Here is a 19,861-nt window from a genome sequence, read left to right on the forward strand (position 1 = left end):
TACTAGGATCTGGTTTTAAGTTACAGTAAGTGGATTTATTATAGTGAATACATACAATTCAGTTGTAAAATATTTTAACTGTGAATAATGCTATGGTTTAGTTATTTGTCTTCATCGTATTATTGTGAAGTAAATAGATAATTGTTTCCTTCTTGCAGATAACTGGAATTAGAGAAGGTAAGCTTTGTAAATGTACCCAGTGTGGTTTATTTATTTATTTTATTTTAAATATATATATATATTCCACCTTTGTCCTCTAAAGCAGGGATCCCCAAACCCCAGTCTTCGGCCTGGTGCCGATCTGTGGCCTGGACCGGACTGTGCCGCAGAGACAAATCCCCCAATCCCCCCGCACACACTCCTCCCTGCACAGTGCTTTTGCACATGCGTGTGAGTGTGTGCATGCCCCACAAGCACCCCATCCCTTTGCGCATGCGACTGCACAAGCACCCCCTTTTGTGCATGTGTGCCCCCCATGAGTGCCCCCGCCCCTTCACACATGCGTGCAAGCAAACAAACACCCCCACCCTTTCGTGCATGCTAGCAAGCGTGGGGATGCCCCGCCTTCCCCACATATGGACCCCGTCCTCCCTCAACCAGTATGCGGTGACAAAGAGGTTGAGGACCACTGCTCTAAAGGACCCAAGGTGGCTTACACCTTAATATAATATTATATGAAAAAGCAATATTAAAAGGCAAGAACAATAAATTATTATAATATTTTAAAAGAATTAAATTATTAAATATGATCACTAAATCAATACTTAAAATACATTTAAAAGCAGCAAGGCAGAACAATCCTGTTTTAAAAATTTCCTCAGCCAGCCAATGGCTAAGAGAAAGCTGCCTGAAGAGAAAGGCCTTTGCTTGCTTGCAGAAGGATAACAATGATGGAGTGAGCCTGTGACAGGGAGTTCCAGCGTTTGGGAAGAGAGACAGAGAAGGCCCACTCCTGTGTCCCCACCAAATGCAACTGTGAGGGTGGTGGGACTGATAGAAAGGCCTCCCCGATGGTCTTAGATATAGTGTAATAGATATAGTAACAAACTAGGACTCAGGAGACCTGCGTTCAAATCCCCACTTAACTACAGAACCTCACAGGAGAGGGGTGGCATTGGTAAAACCACTTTTTGTATATCTTGCTTGCACTGAAAACTCTATTACAGTTATAAGTCAGATGTAACTTAACAGTACATAACATATGCGGGCTTTGAAAAGTGCCCATGTTGGATAACAGTATGTTTCAGTTAATTCTGGAGCAGAAATTATCAAAATTTACAATAAATTGATAGCAAGGAGAAGGAAAACTGACAGATTTGGTCATCCATGTTTGCCTACAGTCTTGAAACACCACTCTTGAAGGGTGCAAGATCCAAGCCCCCCCCCCCAATTCAGTGACACTTATCAACAGCAGATAAAAGCCCATTGGCAAACCATGCATGCCTCACAGCTGCCTTTGAAAACTGTATGCAAGAGTTGAAAAGAGAAAGAGAAATCCTAAAATGCAGCACTGTCCACAGCTCACTTCCACATGCTTACTTAACTAAAAGCAACAGTGGACCCAACGCAATATACTTCATGAACACCTATCCTGTTGTCCCATATCTTGGGTCAACATAAATATTATTAAGTATAGATTGGCAGGTATGTGCTCATGTTCTCTTTAGATGCTGCATGCTGGAGAACATGAGCATAGTGCAGCATGCGCGTGGTTGCAGCCCTATCTGTGATGTTAGACAGTGACCATATTTCCAATTTGTATGTGAGAAGCCTGTGAACAGATAGAAGTATTCCCAGCTCCCCATCATCTACCCCCAGTTCAATAATTCTGCAGATGAGTCCTGTAGATTTTTATTCACAGCTTTAAAAAATAAATAAAGCCCTGGCTATAAAAACACCTAATTGCAATGGACAAGATTCAAGAACAACTTATCTTTATCCTGCCAGTATGTAAAGTCCTGTTATACTGCTCTTAAGTATAAGTTTCTCTGTGGTTATCAGTGTGATGGCTATTTGTCCAGACAAGACCCTATGGTAGCTTTTTCAACACTTCATTGATTCTGAATTATGCATTTGCGAACAGAGTTGTGTGTTTTAAGTAATCTGGATTCCTATAGATTGATTAACATTAGCCTGATTTTTTTTTTCATTTAGAATCAATACTTTGACCACAATCAGTGGATGATTTTAGTTTTTCTTTGTAGGGAATGCCTAAAAAATGTAAAAGGCATTGGATTTTTACCTTGCCTTGTTTTGTTTTTAATGTTCCAGAACTATATTGCCCCAAGAAAACCAGCTTTTGGAACTGGCAGTGCTGAATAGGCTTAGATATAAAACCTAGACTTTCCTAGACTCATTAGGATCAATGAACAACAAGCATGCATGAAGAGAAGCAGAATGGTTGAAGTCTCTGAAGGGCATTTTATGAATCTAAATAAATGAATTTAGATCAATCTAAAACTTAATTAATTAATTAATTAAAGGGACTAATAGATTATTGATGTAAGCAAGAAGATTTGCATCAGTTGTTTTGCCCATGTGAAATAACACAAGAGAATGGTGAAAATATAATTCGTATATCGTACTTCTGCCTTTCTTTCATTTGGGGCTATATTTGCAAAACCTGTCCTGTGCATGTTTATCTTTAAAGAGCTTTATATGCTTCTCAAGCTTTCATATTACAGTGGGGTCTCTACTTAAGAACGTCCCTACTTAAGAACAATCCAACTTAAGAACAGCTCCATTTGCTAAATTTTGCTTCTACTTGAGAACAGAAATCCAAGATAAGAACAGGAAAAAAAAAACCTTTCCTGCTCTTTTTTTTTAACCTTAGGTCATCTTAGGTTAAAAAAAAATTCTCCCCATAGTGGTAGAGTACGTATTAACCAGCTTTGGTTAATGTACGAACGCACCTCTACATAACAAAAAAACAGCCAGAACGGATTAATTGGTTTTCAGTCCATTTTCAGAGATGTACCGAAATGTACCAAAGCAACAAATTCACAATGGAAAGAAAATGAATTTTTAAAAGATAAGGGTCAGGAGATAGCAACATGGATAGGCTCTGCCAGTTGTTGCTTTAGCATCAGATCTTGTTTGTTGTTCCTCTTAGAGTAAGTACATCCTTCCTGAAATTGATTATAACTTCACCAGATGAAGAAGGGTCACCTTTCTGAAGTAAACGAAAGTTCCCCAACATTTTGCAGTTCAAATCAGGTAATTCTGGTGAGCAGTATTTGGTGGTGGAGCTCAGTCAGTAAAGAAAGACAACATTTAAGAAACATGGGGAAAAACATGTGTTTTAAAATTAAATCAGTTTGAGGTTGATACCTGATTTTCTGAGGAAATTTAGCTGATTTTTAAAACTGGTTCAGAGAGTTTCTCATTTCCCTCATTCTGTAGGCAAAACTACATATTTTTTTGCCTAAGGATGTTTCTTTCCATGGTTGCGGTTTACATCCATTTGTGCTTAAATCAGACTGTGCTGCAAATGTAAACCATACATTGGCTGGAAAGTATGCATTCAGTTTCTTTTCAACATTTACATCATTTTTACTCAGCAAAATAGCTCTGCAGAAGCACAAATATACCTTTTGTGTCAAGTGTGAAAAGTCCTAAGAAACAGCTGGGCAAGAAAATAAATTCTAGTTCCATAGCAGATAAAAGAATGATGGATTTTAGGCTCTCTATCCTAAATAGGTTCTCTGTAGTTATCTGATAAATGTTTAATATGGCTGCATGAGTAAAGCAGTGCTGCATAACATTGCTCTCATTGGTGTAGGTGGATACTGGTTATCTACATCCTGAAAAGTAATGGTCTTCTGAAATCTGTTTTAGGACTACAGTGGAATAGTTCCTGCCTTCTAGGACAAAATGGTACATTATGATGGAAAGATTTTTCTGTTTCTCTATAGGGGAACAATTAAGGTCTTGTCTATAGCAATATGGCAAGGTTGGAAGACACAGTGGCAGCTTCGTGACCAGTAATATTTCCTAACACTGTAGTTGCATAAACATGATCAAATGCCTTCCAATATTTCTTTTCAATAGCACATCCCCTCCATTTATTGAGAAAAGAGTTATCTTGAATGATTGAGGAGGAGAGAGACATTAGCCCTTTCCACCCCTATTATTTTCCACAACTGGACAGTGACACACTGAAAAGGAGAGTCTGTTAAATGTGGAGGCATTCCACACCATTGGGAATATTGAAATTAGGAATTCTGGCCATATGGAGAAGGACCACATCTACAACAAACTTAACCTTTAACTTTCTGCACTTTAGAAAGACAATTGGGGGGAAATGATTCCTCTAAGATTAATCCTTGTCTGAACTCCTGTAATGCCAGATGTAAAGGCAGACCTGAAAGAATTAAGGTATTTTCATCTGAACATCAAGATCCAGCAACTGGAGTTTCACGAGAAAATGCACACTTTTAATTAAAAGATTTATGTACTCAGGAATTTCTTTTGAATACAGTGGTGCCTCGCTTGACAAGGATAATCCGTTCCAGCAAAATCGCTGTAGAACGAAATAGTCGTATTTGGATTTATATCATATCCTTTTCCAGAATGTGGAATAACTAGTTACTTGCAATCGATTCTTTTTTTCCAGTAATAAAATTATTGTTATGATTCTGGGTTAGTGAGGGGACAACATCATTCATTGTGTAGTGTAATTGTAACTTTTAATTTGATTGTTATGGAAGAGTGCCTCACTAATGCTGGTAGAAGAGGAGTATTACATGGTTAAATGTATTTATTAACAAAAATATTGCTTTCATAGAGCAATTGCATGGTGTGGTTGTGTGCTCATGGAAGTGACGTGGAATCATACTGTTGTGCAGGCAGTTGTACAATTGATTGAACAATAGGTTGTACAGCTGATTGCACAATGGAATGGTGAAGCCCGCAATATCCATTGCAGAATTGAGATGGTTTCTCAGAGAGTGCAGCTGTTTTTGCAACATTACCTGCAGTACTGCTCACACATCCTTGTGTGAGTGGAGGTTTGAACATAGACTGTCATAAATTGCTTTTTAAAAGTAACATTCCAAGCTTTCGTTCTTGCAGGAAAAACTCCATTCCTAGCAACTCCATTCTCCCTCCACCCCTGATTTTAGAATAGAGGAGGGAGAAAGAGTTTTCTTGCTGCTGTTACACCACTGAGAGTCAGAAAGTTGGACTCTTGCAATTTACAAAAGCGATCGCAAAACGATGTTCCCTATGGGGGAATTTCGCTTTATGATGATCGGTTCCCTGCTTCGGGAACCGATCATAAAGCAATGATTTGCAGCCAGTTGATCGGCGGTTTCAAAATGGCCACCAGGTAAACAAAATGGCCGCCCGCTCTTTTCTGGCATGAATTCCTCGGTGCACAGGCAGCGAAAATGGGCACACTATGGAGGATCTTCACTGGACGGTGAGTTTCAGGCCCCTAGGAACACATTAATCGGGTTTTAATGCGTTTCTGTGGGCTTTTTAAAATCACATTACGACGTTTTCGTTTTACAGTGATTTCGCTGGAACGAATTAACGTCGTAATGCAAGGCACCACTGTATTTGAGATTCAATGATATTAACGCAATTCTTCCTCCTGAATTCATGCACTTCTTTACCCCTCTACAAAACAGATACAGTACACAAATTCAGCCTGCTGACAGTCCAGGGCATATATTATGTGAGCGTACAGTAGTGAAGATCTTGAATGTCTGAAGTGTGGAAAATTATTTTAAGGGTGGTAGCTCCAAGGTAAAAAGCTACAGTTAAGTTGGGAGACCGATTTTGTGGATCAGTTGCTGAAGTTAACAAGTTATTATTGTTGGCTCTGGAGCCAGACAGAGTCAATAACTAAATGCACTAAAATGTTTTTTTCTCTCTTTTTCTTTATAGCAATTGAAACTCAGAGCACCAGTTCTGAGGAACTTGTTCCCAGCCCGCCTTCCCCGCTTCCTCCCCCTCGGGTTTACAAGCCGTGTTTTGTTTGTCAAGACAAATCTTCTGGCTATCACTATGGTGTCAGTGCTTGTGAGGGATGTAAGGTGAGTGTCTAAAAATCTCTGGTAAATTTTGCTTTTTGTGTTGCTTCACAGGGTTGCTTTCAAACAGTCTTCATTTTGACACTTTGGGGAAAGGATTATGAAGGAATTGGGAGAAGCTTAGTTTACTAGAATAAATTATATATTATACGTTGAGCTTGTTAGTAGTTTTATCATAATATCCATGCTAAATGAGTATCAGACATTTTCTCATAATCACTTCCATCCTTTGAGAAGTCAAAGGAGTAGTGGGAGAGAAAAAGTGGAAGAAAAAAATGGCAGTGTGAAACTCCAGGCCTATTTGCAGGGTCAGAGGTTCAGTGTCCTTCACAAAATGGTATATTGTGGATATATAACCATTTGGTTGAAGTGTATTGTAAGTTAATAGTAATTTAATATTAATTCTTTTTTGCAATAACAAAGATACAAGTAAGGTACATCACAGTTGCAAGGGAGAACACCACTCTTTATGTGATGTCACTGTCAAGATTTAGTTCCTTCTATAGTGTGGAAGGGGCTGTGGTCTCAATAAATGGAGCTAGAGGAGTGTCATGTGCTGTCCCGTGCTTTGCTTCTTGCTTTGTTATGGACATTGGTGTTACTGTGAAGTGAGCAAGAGAAGAGTGTGCATATTGTGCCACAGACCGGCAGACCTGCAGCATTCAGAGCTACCTGTTTATAAAGTAACAGAAGAATTTCTGTTACAGTCACTATAGCAGTAGTTAACTACCATTAGTGATTAATTACATTTTAAAGGCAATGTTCCAAAGTCTGGCGGAGATAGAGAGACAGCAGTCATAGGTCTGTTCAGGCATTATTTGTTTGTGTATACAAATGCATAGAGGAGACAGCTCTAACCCACCTGCCTCCTATGTGTGGATAGTTATGAGCCCAAAGAGAAAGAGTTCTGCTATCATCAGTGGAGCTCTCTACAATAAGTTGAGGCCTCACATAATCATGGTTCCAGGTGACGTGGAGGTGCTCCTTGGAAAGCAAAGCTGTCCCTCTTTCAGGCTTGTCACCTTATGTGTGTAAGAAATAACAAAACAAGGGACAGAGTGGGCATAGTTAAGGTAATGGTGAATCTCAGATAACACCTGAGTAGACTTCATCTCTTTTTTATTTATTTATATCTGATATCTAGAGGTATGGATGTAGTAGCAGTATTCATCATCATACAGTCTGGTAGACTCTAGCTTTATTCCATGTAGTAGTGCACACATGTACATGATTGTGTGGTAGTATTTGACATGAAGAACTAACCCTACAGGTAAGGGTATGGTGTGCAGAAGTGCTGAGAGACACTGACTGTGTTTGCATATTAACAGTAAGCCAGGATGTGGTTGGTTGTATTCTGAGTTGTATCCAAACCCATCCTGATAAACTAACCATAATTTGTTACTTAAATGTAAACCACCATTAAAGGTCATGAGGTTTTAGCTTAAAAATTCTGAATTACCTACCCTGTAACTTTTTGTTATATCTGAACTCAGAACCATGGCTTATCCCAGATGTGCATGTACACACATACGGTATGTGCATATGCACCTGATGAAAAGAGGAGCTGACACTTGGAATGAGAGAGAAACAGACAAGAAAATGGGGAGAGCAAACTGTGTTTTCTGGATTGCGTTTTAGGCAATTGATGGCTAAAGCAACAAATCATGACTAGCATAAAATATGTTTGCATAATACATGAACTATATGCCTAGTGTTCATAGTAATAGAAGAAAAGGTGAGTACAAAAAGTGTTGTCCCTTGCTGTGAATGTGCGTTGGGCAAGTAACCAGGAGTCTGGAGCTCAACGTATTTTCAGTCCATAGCCTCCATTACATTGCTGTCCTTCTGCAGTTAGCAAAAATTCAGGAGGGCATATATTATCTATAATTACTAGCTCTTGTCAGTGTTCAAGTTTTGTATTGCCTTCTGCCGCCCCTTAAGGCACAGTGGTTCCATACTGCTTATTGTGAATCATTCACTGAAGCAGCATTTGAATTGCTGCAGATCCCGTGTTGCCATTAGCAGACCCACAGGCTGCTTAGTTTTTTAATTTGCGCTTTAAACAAAATCTGACACAATGCACTAATAAAAGCACAACTTCGCGTGTTGTGCCAGCTGGAAAAGAAACATTTAAATGTGGTAATAGCAAACTCAGTGGCTCAATGCAGCTAAGGTAAAATTCTGCCCTGGAACCCACACATCAGTGTGAAAGCTAAACATAACACTTCAATAGTAAACAATTTTGTTGGTTGGTTTTTCACGTTTGTCATTTTTATGTTATCTCATGGTTGCAGCTATAATAAACTAGATTCAGGTTGCTAATTTCCTCACACTCACTCACTCTTCGTCCCATTTGTACCATTAGAAATGTACATTGGTTTACAGTTGCCTTTGGAAACTGATCTTGATGTTGGCTTGGTTAAAATATCATTCCTTCCACTAAAAGTTCTAGATCCAATAATAATAGTCTCCTTAGTCAACAGGAAGGGGTAACCTGTTAAAAAAGTTTACTGGGGCAAGTGGTGGTTTTGCTAGGGAGGTAGACAGGTGGACAGGCAGGCTGGTGAAACAACCTAGGCTGGCCAAAGTCATTGCTAATTGAGGCAGAGGTCAAAATATGTCTCATCCCCAATTTCATGTACAAAACTGACACGTCTCATACTGCACCACTGAAGAATAGCATCTACATACCCCTCTACCCAGTAGCTGTAGCCTGAATCCAATTTCATCTAATGATAAGGATGATCCTGGTCAATTAGTAGCTTTTTCCCAATTTGTGAATTGTGATGTCTCTCCCTACTCACTTCTTTATATGTCTACTGTGAAGTCTGCCCTGCTGAATTCAGTCAGACTTATTTTCAGGTAAGGTTGTAGAACAGAGGTGGGCAAGTTGTGATTTGTGCATCACATGCAGCCCCCCCATGGTCCTATATGAGACCTGTAACAGTTACTGGGTTCAGGGGCCCTGTCTCTGAACACTCAGCAACACTACTGTTTACCCTGGAGTGGATGAACCCAGTAGAGACAGTTGTGGGGGTGACTATGGAACCTTACTGGCACTGCTGCCTTCCAGCACTCCACTCTATCCAGATTTGGCAGGGCTCCCAGGGACTCCAAAAATCCACAAAGCTATGCACTTAGAACCAACACACCCACCTTGCAAGGTGGAACTGCCACCACACCCACAAAAATACCAAAACTCCCAGTAACGGGTCAGGGTTTTACTACCACAAACCCTCTGAGTGAAAAACCCAGCAGTTGGTTGGATTTTTTTTTTATTTTATTAAAGATAGTAAAAGGCAAAAGGCAAAAAGTTTTAGAAGGTTTCCAAAATGTTTCAAAGAGCAATTGGAATAAAACACAATTTGAGAGAAAGGTAAGGCAATCAAGAGAGAACACACACACACACACACACACACACACACACACACACACACACACACACACACACACACACACACACACACACACACACACACAGAGAGAGAGAGAGAGAGAGAGAGAGAGAGAGAGAGAGAGAGAGAGAGAGAGAGAGAGAGAGAGAGAGCTAAACTAATCTACATAATACTTGCACATTAGTATAGCAGAGTGCATCTTTCCAGGCATGGCTGTAGCATGCCGTGAGAGGTAACCTAAGCCAACTAAAATAACTTCTGATTCCCTTTTTATACACATTAAATATTCCATTCCAGACTCTTCCAGATGGTCAGCCACTCAGAATTTGAGTTCCCTCCAATGTCTCTCAAAACAAGAGCACTTTCTGTCCCCTCTTTTCATAGAGCTGAAATCATCTTCTAATTAGTGCAGTATTAGGGAAGAAGCTGGTCTTGGCCTTGCAATCCTTTCTCACAAGAGATAGGCTGTAGGTGTTGCTCCCTTCTTGTTACTGGGCAGACACGGACCTCTGCTTTCTCAGCCAGCTTTTCCCAGGCAGTCACAAAGAAGCCTAGATTTTCTAGATGAATTCCATGTTCCTCCAATTTCTCAGTTTCATGACAAATCCTTCCTGCTTGTAATTTCTAGAAGATATGAGAGATAATTTGCCATGCTTTTCCTCCCCAGAAATCCCCACCACAAACCTTTTTTGCATTTCTTAAAAAAAAAAAAACCTGGGCATGAAGGAGCTATTTCAGTTTGGGGAAAAAACTTTTGAAAGAAAAATATTTTGATAGTGGGCAGCATGTGGGACTGAATGCAGCTTTCCATGCTGGAGTTTTCTCTCCCCTGGTGACAACTGAAAACATCAAATTTTACACCCCCAGCAATTACCATATTGTTTCTTTGTCTGTTTCAGTGTACTGTATTGGGATTTTTGTCAAACTCATTTCACATGCCTAGTGCCCCCAGCTTAAACTTTTCAGAGGTTTTCTTGTTACATATTTGCTTGTGGACATCAGTTTTACATATTCTGCTAATTAATTTCTGTATGTTTTGCACTCTCTGCATCTGCATTCATTGCTAGTTTTGTTCTCTTTATTAGCCCAATTGTGTAGAGATATAGAACTCAAAATCTTGCGATTGCTTACTTACTGGATTTCACCATACATCTTTTCTTCCCAGTTAAATTCTCTAATTTGCTGCTAGATTGAGAGCTATAAAAATCCTTACAATTACCAGGTAGGTGCCTAGTGTCTCTTAAAAATGGAAAATGCAGACTTTTCTTTGGGTTATGTGTCTCTGGGCAGTTCTATTTTAGCTATCCTTGTTGTTCCATTGACATTTACCTGTAATCATTCTCACGACCTAGTTCGGTGCCTGGCCAAGTCAATTGAAACACTCTCATTGACTTCAGATAAGGATATGAGCCTCTTCTTTCTCTGTCACTAGCCAGATCCTCCTTAGCTCAGTCTCTTTGCAAAAACACTTGTCAGCAAATTGGCCATCTCTCATCTTGATTCACGTAACTTCATATATATGTTACTACCCACTCACCCAATACCTTGTATTAAGGTTCTTTATCTTCCAATTCCCCCTCAGAGATGAGAATTTCTTTTTCCTCTATCCAACAAACACGCTTTTCCTTTGGCCTTTTGCAACCATTCCCTCCACCCCCGACAATATATCTTCCTCCTCAGGAGTTGCCTACTATGCATTGTAATCTGATTTTGTTTGCCTCTATCATCAGAGCATAGAATATTTTAAAATTTGAGGTAAAACTCCAGACAATATTAATGGTGCTGCATGGTGTCATTTTTCAATCTCTCATATTATCATTCTGTGAGTCCCACCAGCCCTCTCTCCCTGGGGCTGAGGATAATTCCATAGGTTTCAGCTTGGTTTTGTCACTCACGGCAACTTTTTTTTTAAAGGCACAGTGTCAGCAGCAGCTGTCCTTTCCCTCATGTTCCCAGAGGGTTGAGTTTCGAACACTAGTCCTCTGAACACAGTCCATCTGACTGGGGCCCCAGTTGACTTCACTGGGGTCCCAGAAGTCCAGGTCTGAAGAAGCAGACAGGAAGTACGAGTCGTGATTCATTGTGCAGTTCTTTTAGGGAGGGCTGGTAAAGACGGGTAATGGGGACCGGGCTCTGCAGTGCTGCTTGTCCCAGAGCCTTGTTTGCCACATCTGTTGCTGCTTGTATCCCCAGTTCAAAACTTGTTTGAGATAGGCTTAATGGCTCCCGTTTGGTGGTGAGGACACCAGGACTAGATTAGTGCAAGATCAGCTGGGGGGCTGCATTGCCAAAGCCTCTGGTCCCCTTCCATCACCAGATGGTCTTGACAGGAACAGGTGGCTTTACTTGCCCTCCCTGTTTGCACCTCTACAGAGACACAGAAGATGGGGATCCCAGTGCTCAACTACATTTTCTTATGCCTCCCTCCCTCATCTGGTGTTGTTGACAGTGACCACCCTGAGCCCTGCAACCCCTGTCTTCTTACTCGTGCCATCAGACCATCCTCCAGCAATGCTGCATCAAGCGATGGCCCTTCTTCCACCTTCTGGCTGGGGGCCTCGGAAACTCTCTCTCCCAAGCTCCCCTGCCCCGTGGGGCAAGGCCAGACTGCCTTCTGAGGGTTCTCGAGGCAACCCCCCTCTCACACACCTGCAGTTTACTAGGATTATAGGAAATATTCAAGAACTAGATTGACATATCCCAGTTAGATTATTTGAGAAAGGAAATTACTAAATTTTCCTTGAAGGCATCTAAAAGTTGTCTTTCTATTAGGATTTCCGACAGGGCCAGAAAGTAGTCATGAAATGGCAGCAAATGTTTAATTCTCTAATTATCATTAGTAGTATTTGTAACATTTGGAATTATAATAGGTTCGTACAGGACTACCTGCCTCCTCTACCAAAATAACCCAGCCATCTCCAGATACTTTGTACCTTGACAGGGACAAGGTTTGAGAGCATTTATTGCTGTGCCTCAGGAAGCAGTGTTTCTTGAGCAGTACCTGATTCCTAAGAGCACTGGGGATTTTTGAAAACTAGCTTTGCATTTATCAGCAGTTACTCAGAATAGCTACATTCATATGTGTCTCATTAATTTTACTGATTTTTTGCCCAGAAGATATTTCAAGAAGAGGGCGAAAATATATGACTGTGGGCAAAAATCCTTTAGTACCAATATCTCATTCAGGCTTTTAAAATATTTTTGGTCGTATTCCCAATTTTGAAGATAAGGAATTTATGGTGAGGGTGAATGACTGACTGAAGATGATTTAAAGCATTTATGACCAAACTAGAATTTGTGTGCAGTTGAATAGGCTGGACTTGATGATCCTCAACAGTCCCTTCCAGCTCTGCAGTTGTAAGATTATATAGCATACACTGGATTCCACACACAGTGTTGGATGTTATGGTGCAGTCAAAGAAACAAACCATGGTTTGGCTGACTTGTAAACAGGGGTGTGCATTGAGCTGTAAAACCATGATTTGCCATGTGTTGTCACTCACGGCAACAGTATGTTATGATTCAGTATGTTAAAAAAATCAGAATACATGGTTAAAACCACTATGCTTCCTCCAGGAGTGACACCATGGTGGAGGGAGGGAATTTACTAAGATATGGCTGAGAAACAAGATGACAGTTAGCTTGGAAAGAGTGGTTCCCAAGAAGTGGTATACAGGCCAGACATAATGTAGGCAGAAATGAAGTTTCTATAAAGATTACTATGAATTTTCTCTTATTTTCCATGTCCTTCTGAAGTTAGAAGTACCTCCTAAGGATAATTCTATTGTCATAGATCATTCATCTATAATTATTTAATATTCTAATAGTAAATCTGGACATTTGGTGTTTTTTCTAATCCCCTTTTTGTTCTACCTAGCGATTTGTATAAACAATAATATAATGCATCCAATAAGTTTTTTTGTTTCTATCGTAGTGGGGCTCAGGTTCATGAAACCAAAGGTTGAGAATCTCTGCTCTACAGTATTTTTAGTTCAAGAGTGCCTCTTCTGTTTTTTTTTAATTGCACGTTCTTCAAAATAACTGGGTTTATTGACAAAAAAAATAGTTCCATAACAAAAAGCACATCTACACAGTGTTGAAAAGAATACTAGTATTTATGTAGTGCAGTTTCTATTAGACAAAAATCTCATGTTTCAGAAGCTGTTTTCTTCTGATCTGTTTCTTGACTTTCAGTGTTCAGTACTTTTTTTAAAAAAAATAGTTTTAACCCTTTTTTAAAGCTCTTACTGAAAGGCCCACTCTTTAGGACCAACGTTATTCTTCATTGTGACACAGCCTGCAAAAGACAGGGTGATTGGGGGTGGGTGGGAGTGGGTATATTGGGCTGCTTTCCCAAATAATGCCAGCATTGTGCTGATGAATAGGAAAAACCAATGCTCTGGCAGATTCAGCTTTCTTGTTAGAGCCTTGTCTCTTGTTCTGAGCATTCAGAAGGCGACATTCCTTTGGTAGCAACACACGTCCCAGATTTCTGGCACAATCTGTGTATGTAGCAAAGCTGCCTAGAGCAATTTAAGACCAAGAGGAGGGGGAAAGAAGGAGAAAATTGCAAAAGGCACAAAGGACCACTCACAATTTTATAGTGGGAGCCAGAAAATTTGTTTGTTCAGCAGAGGTGCCTCTCTGTCTCTTGGGGATGCTAAGAGACAAAATGTCCATAAATTTATTTCATGATTGTTTCCCATGCTGGTGGTCACTGTCCATCTTAAACAGAGTATAGTCTCTATCTGAATAGTCTGCTGAAACGTCTTCTGAAATAGATTTTTAGATATGATCACATGCCTACATTCTGAGTGAAATGGCAATGAAAATAATACGTATCAGTTAGTTTACTGTCTTTTTATACAAGTAAATAAATATTTAATGGTATATAGGACTGAAAGTTTTGGAAATAATCAAAATAGGCTGTTTTATCTTTGGAAAATCATATTTGACTATCTTCCCATTGTCCCAGCAGCAGTGATTTATAAGCCTTTATTTGTTTTTCTGACTTTAGGCCTGGTTATGAAACAAAGGATGATATGAGTTGGATCCAAACTTAGGTTAGTTATACTGGTGTTCTCTTGGACTCAGTAGGACTCATTACATGAATATTGACAGACGCATGGTATTGCTTCCTGTTCCCAAGCTTACTGCTGAGGAAAAAAGCTCCCAGCTAGCACCAGGGTAGGAACAGGAGTTTTGATTGGAGCTACGCTTAGCTAAGCCTCAAAACCTTCCAATTCTGACCTTTTTCTGAGGTGCATCACACTTAGCTATTTGTAAAGTGTCTGTAAGGTAGGCAGAACACCCAGAATGGAGAATTGCCGTGTATGTAGTCCATAGAATCCTAAAACCCCATCCCTAATGAAGACTACACAGAATTCTGTGTTATCCTCATTCTCTCTAGTGGTTCCATTTTCCAATATGTTCCTCATGCTATTTGTTTATTTGTTTGTTTGTTTGTTTGTTTGTTTATGTATTTATGTATTTATGTATTTATTTATTTATTTATATCCTGCCTATTTGGTCGATATGACCACTCTAGGCAGTTTACAAAATCATAATACAATAATACTACAACAACAATGACCACCACCACCACCACCACAACAACAACAATAAAAATAAAAAGAAAAAGAATTATTACATTGAATAGTAAAAGCTTCAAGATGGGGAAAAATGAAAAATAATGAAAAATAAACCATGCTAACCATGCTTCACTTCCTAATTTGTGAAGATACCTTCAAGAAAGGCTAAACAGTGGGGCAGTAAGCACAAGTCTGATAATTACATTTAATTAGCTCACTCCAAGTGGCTTTGACTTTGATTCTAGCTTTGGCTCTGTCGATCTTTCCTTCTAAACAAATACCACAGGATCCCGTATTGCAGAGATAACAGTAATACTGAAACTCAAAACTTTGGAGAACCTCTCTAAGCAGTTTCATGCATGTGTTAAATAACACATGAGGCAGAATAGAATCTTGAAGAATCTCATAGGTCAAAGATGAGGGAGTTTAACAGGAGTCTTTTGGCACCATTTTCTGAATTAGCCCCTCCAGGATGACCTGGAACCACTGTAAAACAGTATGCCCAAGTCCTCTCTCAGAGATATACGGTAACCTAAATACCATAGTTGGTTATCAAAAACGACTGAGGTGCCCAGCAGAGCTGACAGAAACACACTCCCTTGTCCAGTTCCTTGAGTAGTTTGTCTTCCAAGATGACCAGAGCCCTCCTTTGTTTCATAACCAGGTCTAAAGTCAGACTGAAGTGGATGTAGATCATTTATCTGCCCAAGGAGCTGATAAGCCACAACAAAACTCTAAGGATGGAATATCAGAGACGGGCCAAGAGTTATTAAGTATGGCTTCAGTGAGGTCTTTTTCATCAATGATTTTACTACTGCCTCCTTCAGGCATGCTGGGAGGCATTCACCACTCCACTTATCCACTAAGTCAGTACCCCCATAGCTATGTTGATTAGCCATGAAGGATAAGGAACAGCTTTCGCTTTTCCAAGAGTCTCCATATACTTGAGCTACACAAATTGAAAATGATCCATTTAAAAAAAACTTTTATTGGACTACTAAATAATCAAAAATTAAAAGACGCCTGCTTCTTGGGAGGAGAGCGATGACAAACCTAGACAGCATCTTAAAAAGCAGAGACATCACCTTGCTGACAAAGGTCCGCATAGTCAAATCTATGGTTTTTCCAGTAGCAATGTGTGGAAGTGAGAGCTGGACCATAAAGAAGGCTGACCACTGAAGAATTGATGTTTTTGAATTGTGGTGCTAGAGGAGACTCTTGAGAGTCCCCTGGACTGTAAGGAGATCAAACCTATCCATTCTGAAGGAAATCAACCCTGAGTACTCACTGGAAGGACAGATCCTGAAGCTGAGGCTCCAATACTTTGGTCATCTCATGAGAAGAGAAGACCCTGATGTTGGGAAAAAGTGAAGGCAAGAGGAGAAGGGGACCACAGCGGACGAGATGGTTGGACAGTGTCATCGAAGTGACCAACATGACTTTGACCCAACTCCAGGAAGCAGTGGAAGACAGGAGGGTCTGGCATGTTCTTGTCCTTAGGGTCATGAAGAGTCGGATACGACTTAATGACTAAACAACAACAAATATAATCAAACAAATTGCAAGCTTTTATGGAGGAATCTGACTTCCTTGGCTGAGCACAAGCCCTCTATGAGATAGTGCGGAAAAAAAAGTAGATAAGAGTCCAAAAATTAATGGTACATGTCTGTAAGAAGTGATCTCAGTCCTATTAAAGCTGCAGTCTCAAGCATCCTTGCCACATGGTTGGAATTTTTACACTCTACTCTTAAGACCAAAAGGTTGCCAATTATTGTGTGACTGCCCACATGCACATACAAACACACTCATAATGCCTGCTTTGAAACATAAAGTTTCTTTTTGACTGTGGTGGTTTGTTATTATTATATAGCAGCTATAATTTGGTTATAATCTGGTTTATTCACAAGATAGAAGCAGCCAATTGTGCTCATCCTGATGAAGTGGGATTTCTCTTTGAGAACTTGCAATTTGTTTGATTTTTAATGGTCCAATGAAAGGTATCAACCACTTTTACATTTGTATAATCTTGGGGACCATGCATTTCCGTGTTCTTTCTGAACAAATTGAAAAGTGTCTATAATCTTTGAACAAGCAGGCATCAAGATTCTATTTCACTGCTATACCAACTGTAACATCCAAATGTTGTGCAAATTTATAGCTGGTCCTCCTTTTGCACTTGATCACACCATCTTGCACATGATTATTTCCTGAGCAGGAAATCAGCTTCAAAAGGGGCCTGGAATTAACTGTGTATTTGCATTCTCCATCTTTGCATCTATTTACTAATATAGCTTTGGTATCAATTTCAGAATTTGTTCATACCACAACCTCCAGACAATTTCCTTCTAGTTAATACTTCCAGCTTAGTCAGATCCTGTTTTCATAATTTGATTTGTAAGCAGGGACTGAACCACAGTTTCACAGTTCAGGAAACAAAGTAACAGGAAACAGTAGTTTAAACTGGTTTATCTTATCAGCAACAAAGGTGGGCATGTGAAAGTGAAGAAAGTAGATAGCTGAACCACTATTTTGTTTTTTGTTTTTGTTTCATTTTCAGAAATCCAAAATATTCCACCCGTATTATTGCTTTGGGCCAAGAGTTGAACATGTGCAAATTATATTTAAGACACATTTATTTAGTCCTGATTGGTAAAGATGGGCCTTTTTTCATCTTTGAATCTAAATCATACCAGGAAAGAAGTACATTTACACCTGACTTTTCCCCAGCAGTGAAAACCCTTAAAGTAGGAGTGGATGTCATTTGCTGTCATTTCCCACTGCCAGATTAGTTTAGAAAAAGCCATAGGCTGCAATTCTCAAGTCACTGTGATAGTGCAAGCCCCATTAGTTTTAATGGGGATTGTGACAGAACAGCACTTTGAGGAGTGAGGCTGTTAACATAAATAGCTTCCCTCATGAACAGACGTGGCAAACTTGTTTGGGTTTGAAATCCATCTTAAATAGCTACAAATCTAAATGTTGGAAATGTATTTGGTAGCTTTCTGTGGAATAAATGAGGCTGAATTATATTAGGAGGAAGTGACTGTGACGTACACCCCATGTCCCTGTTTGTTTCCCTCAAGCCAGGTCCACACTGGCGATGTTCCTTCTTTCTCTCTCGCTGCCACCAGTGGATTTCTCTTATCCACACAGTAAAGAACTGTACTCTCACACTTGCTGCCAATAAGAGAATTAGTTTTATTAAAGGGTATGAAAGGATAACTCAGAATCACAGATGGTCTTTATTCATTTTCATTAGATCACAATCATTGAAATATTATATTTTATGTTCCACATTAGGTCACTTCTTGTTTACTTATTTTCAATTTAACCAGTGTATATTTATTAGTAATAATTCTCTCTTTATCTCTATCTGTCTCTCTCAGCAAATCTCACTCCTTCTTCTCTCTAACTCTCTGAGTAACTGACAGAAAAACTTCTGCCTCTGCCTCTCCTGTCCTCTCATTGGCTCCTGTACATGAGGTTCCGCTGTGATTGACAGGAGTGACTTGGGCATCCGCCACAGTGACCATCCTTGCATATGCATCAGCTTGTTATTCCCTCAAAACAATAAGTAAGATTGAAAATACTAATGCTGGTGACAATATTGGAGGCATTCCTATTTTCATGTAGCAATAAAATATGTATATCATGTTCTTTATCAAAAGAGATCTGGAGTGTCTATGTGGACTTCCATTCTGGGACCTTCAAGACTTTTTTGCTGCCTAAAGGAAAGAAACAAATCCACAATCCCCACATAGTATCCATGGCCCAAATGAGCAAAGTTGAGCAATGAACTTAATTATCAGGACCCTTTCAGATTCTCTTTTTAGTCCCTATTTTTAAACACTGAGATAATGCAAATATCACACAGAGTATCATTCATTCTTCAGCTGAAATCCTGTTGTGTAGCCACATGGCATAACTCAACATCATGCCCACAGAAGCTACATTAGTTAGCTACATTAGTTTTGCCAGCACATTGTGCAATGGTTGCAGTGGGAACAATGGGACTGACCGCACAAACAAATTGAGCAATTTCCTTAGGCAAGCTACAGTCCTAGGATGCCTCCAGTAGAAGGGAATGGTAGAGTATTCTATCTAGAAATCCCAAAAAAGGATTGCCATAACTCAGAATTGACTTGAAGGAACATAATTACAATTATTTGGAACAAAATGATACCAAGTTCAAAGAGGCTTATTACCAAATCAGTCTTAATCAGATTGCCCTTCACAGGCATGCTAGAATATATAGCACTTATCATAAGCCTAGTCCAATTTCTGTATCATTTAAATTTATTTTTGTATGAAATTTCTCCAAACATATGCATTTTGTACACATCTTTATCTAGCACATTCATCTTTGTATTCACCTTCTCCTAATATATTTAGCTTTGTATGTAACTTTCTAAAATATATGCATTTTGTGTGCACCTTTTGGTCTGAGAACTGCGTTATAAAATGCAGAGAAGTGAGCCAACAATAGAATAGCTACACTTGCCCCTGCATTAATCTGGGAAATGTGAATTAGGTGAGCTCATTTAACAATTCCAACCAAACAAAATTCTTCAGCAACCCTGGTAGTGATCCAGTCTAATGAATCTGACCTAAGCTTATGCCACAGTACATTTCTTGGAACTGTAAATTTCTCAGAGCTTTTTGTTGCTGTTGTGTAGATTGGGTTCTGCACAGCATAAACCGAAGTACATAGAAGCAATCACTTGGTTTCTATAATGAGGGTGATAAAGCAGAAAAACAAAAATAAAGTGTGCTGCTTCTTTACTGCCCCACAGTGCTTAAAGCACTCTCTTGGTGATTTACAATTTAATTATTTAGG

General features: G+C 39.5%; 1 protein-coding gene across 13 annotated transcripts in view; it reads left to right on the top strand.

Moving 5' to 3' along the window:
* RARB (retinoic acid receptor beta) overlaps positions 1-19,861 on the top strand; it is a 444,828-nt gene that overhangs the window by 345,638 nt on the left and 79,329 nt on the right. For 12 of the 13 annotated variants that reach the window (XM_078377299.1, XM_078377293.1, XM_078377291.1 and 9 more), the window contains one exon: positions 5,893-6,041. In XM_078377299.1, coding sequence (XP_078233425.1) covers positions 5,893-6,041 — 149 coding nt within the window. Of the gene's footprint in view, positions 1-930; positions 3,217-5,892; positions 6,042-19,861 lie in introns of those variants that run through there. The other variant, XM_078377300.1, reaches the window with a different exon arrangement.

This window comes from Pogona vitticeps, chromosome 6 (genome assembly GCF_051106095.1).
Source record: "Pogona vitticeps strain Pit_001003342236 chromosome 6, PviZW2.1, whole genome shotgun sequence".
Taxonomy (NCBI): Eukaryota; Metazoa; Chordata; class Lepidosauria; order Squamata; family Agamidae; genus Pogona; species Pogona vitticeps.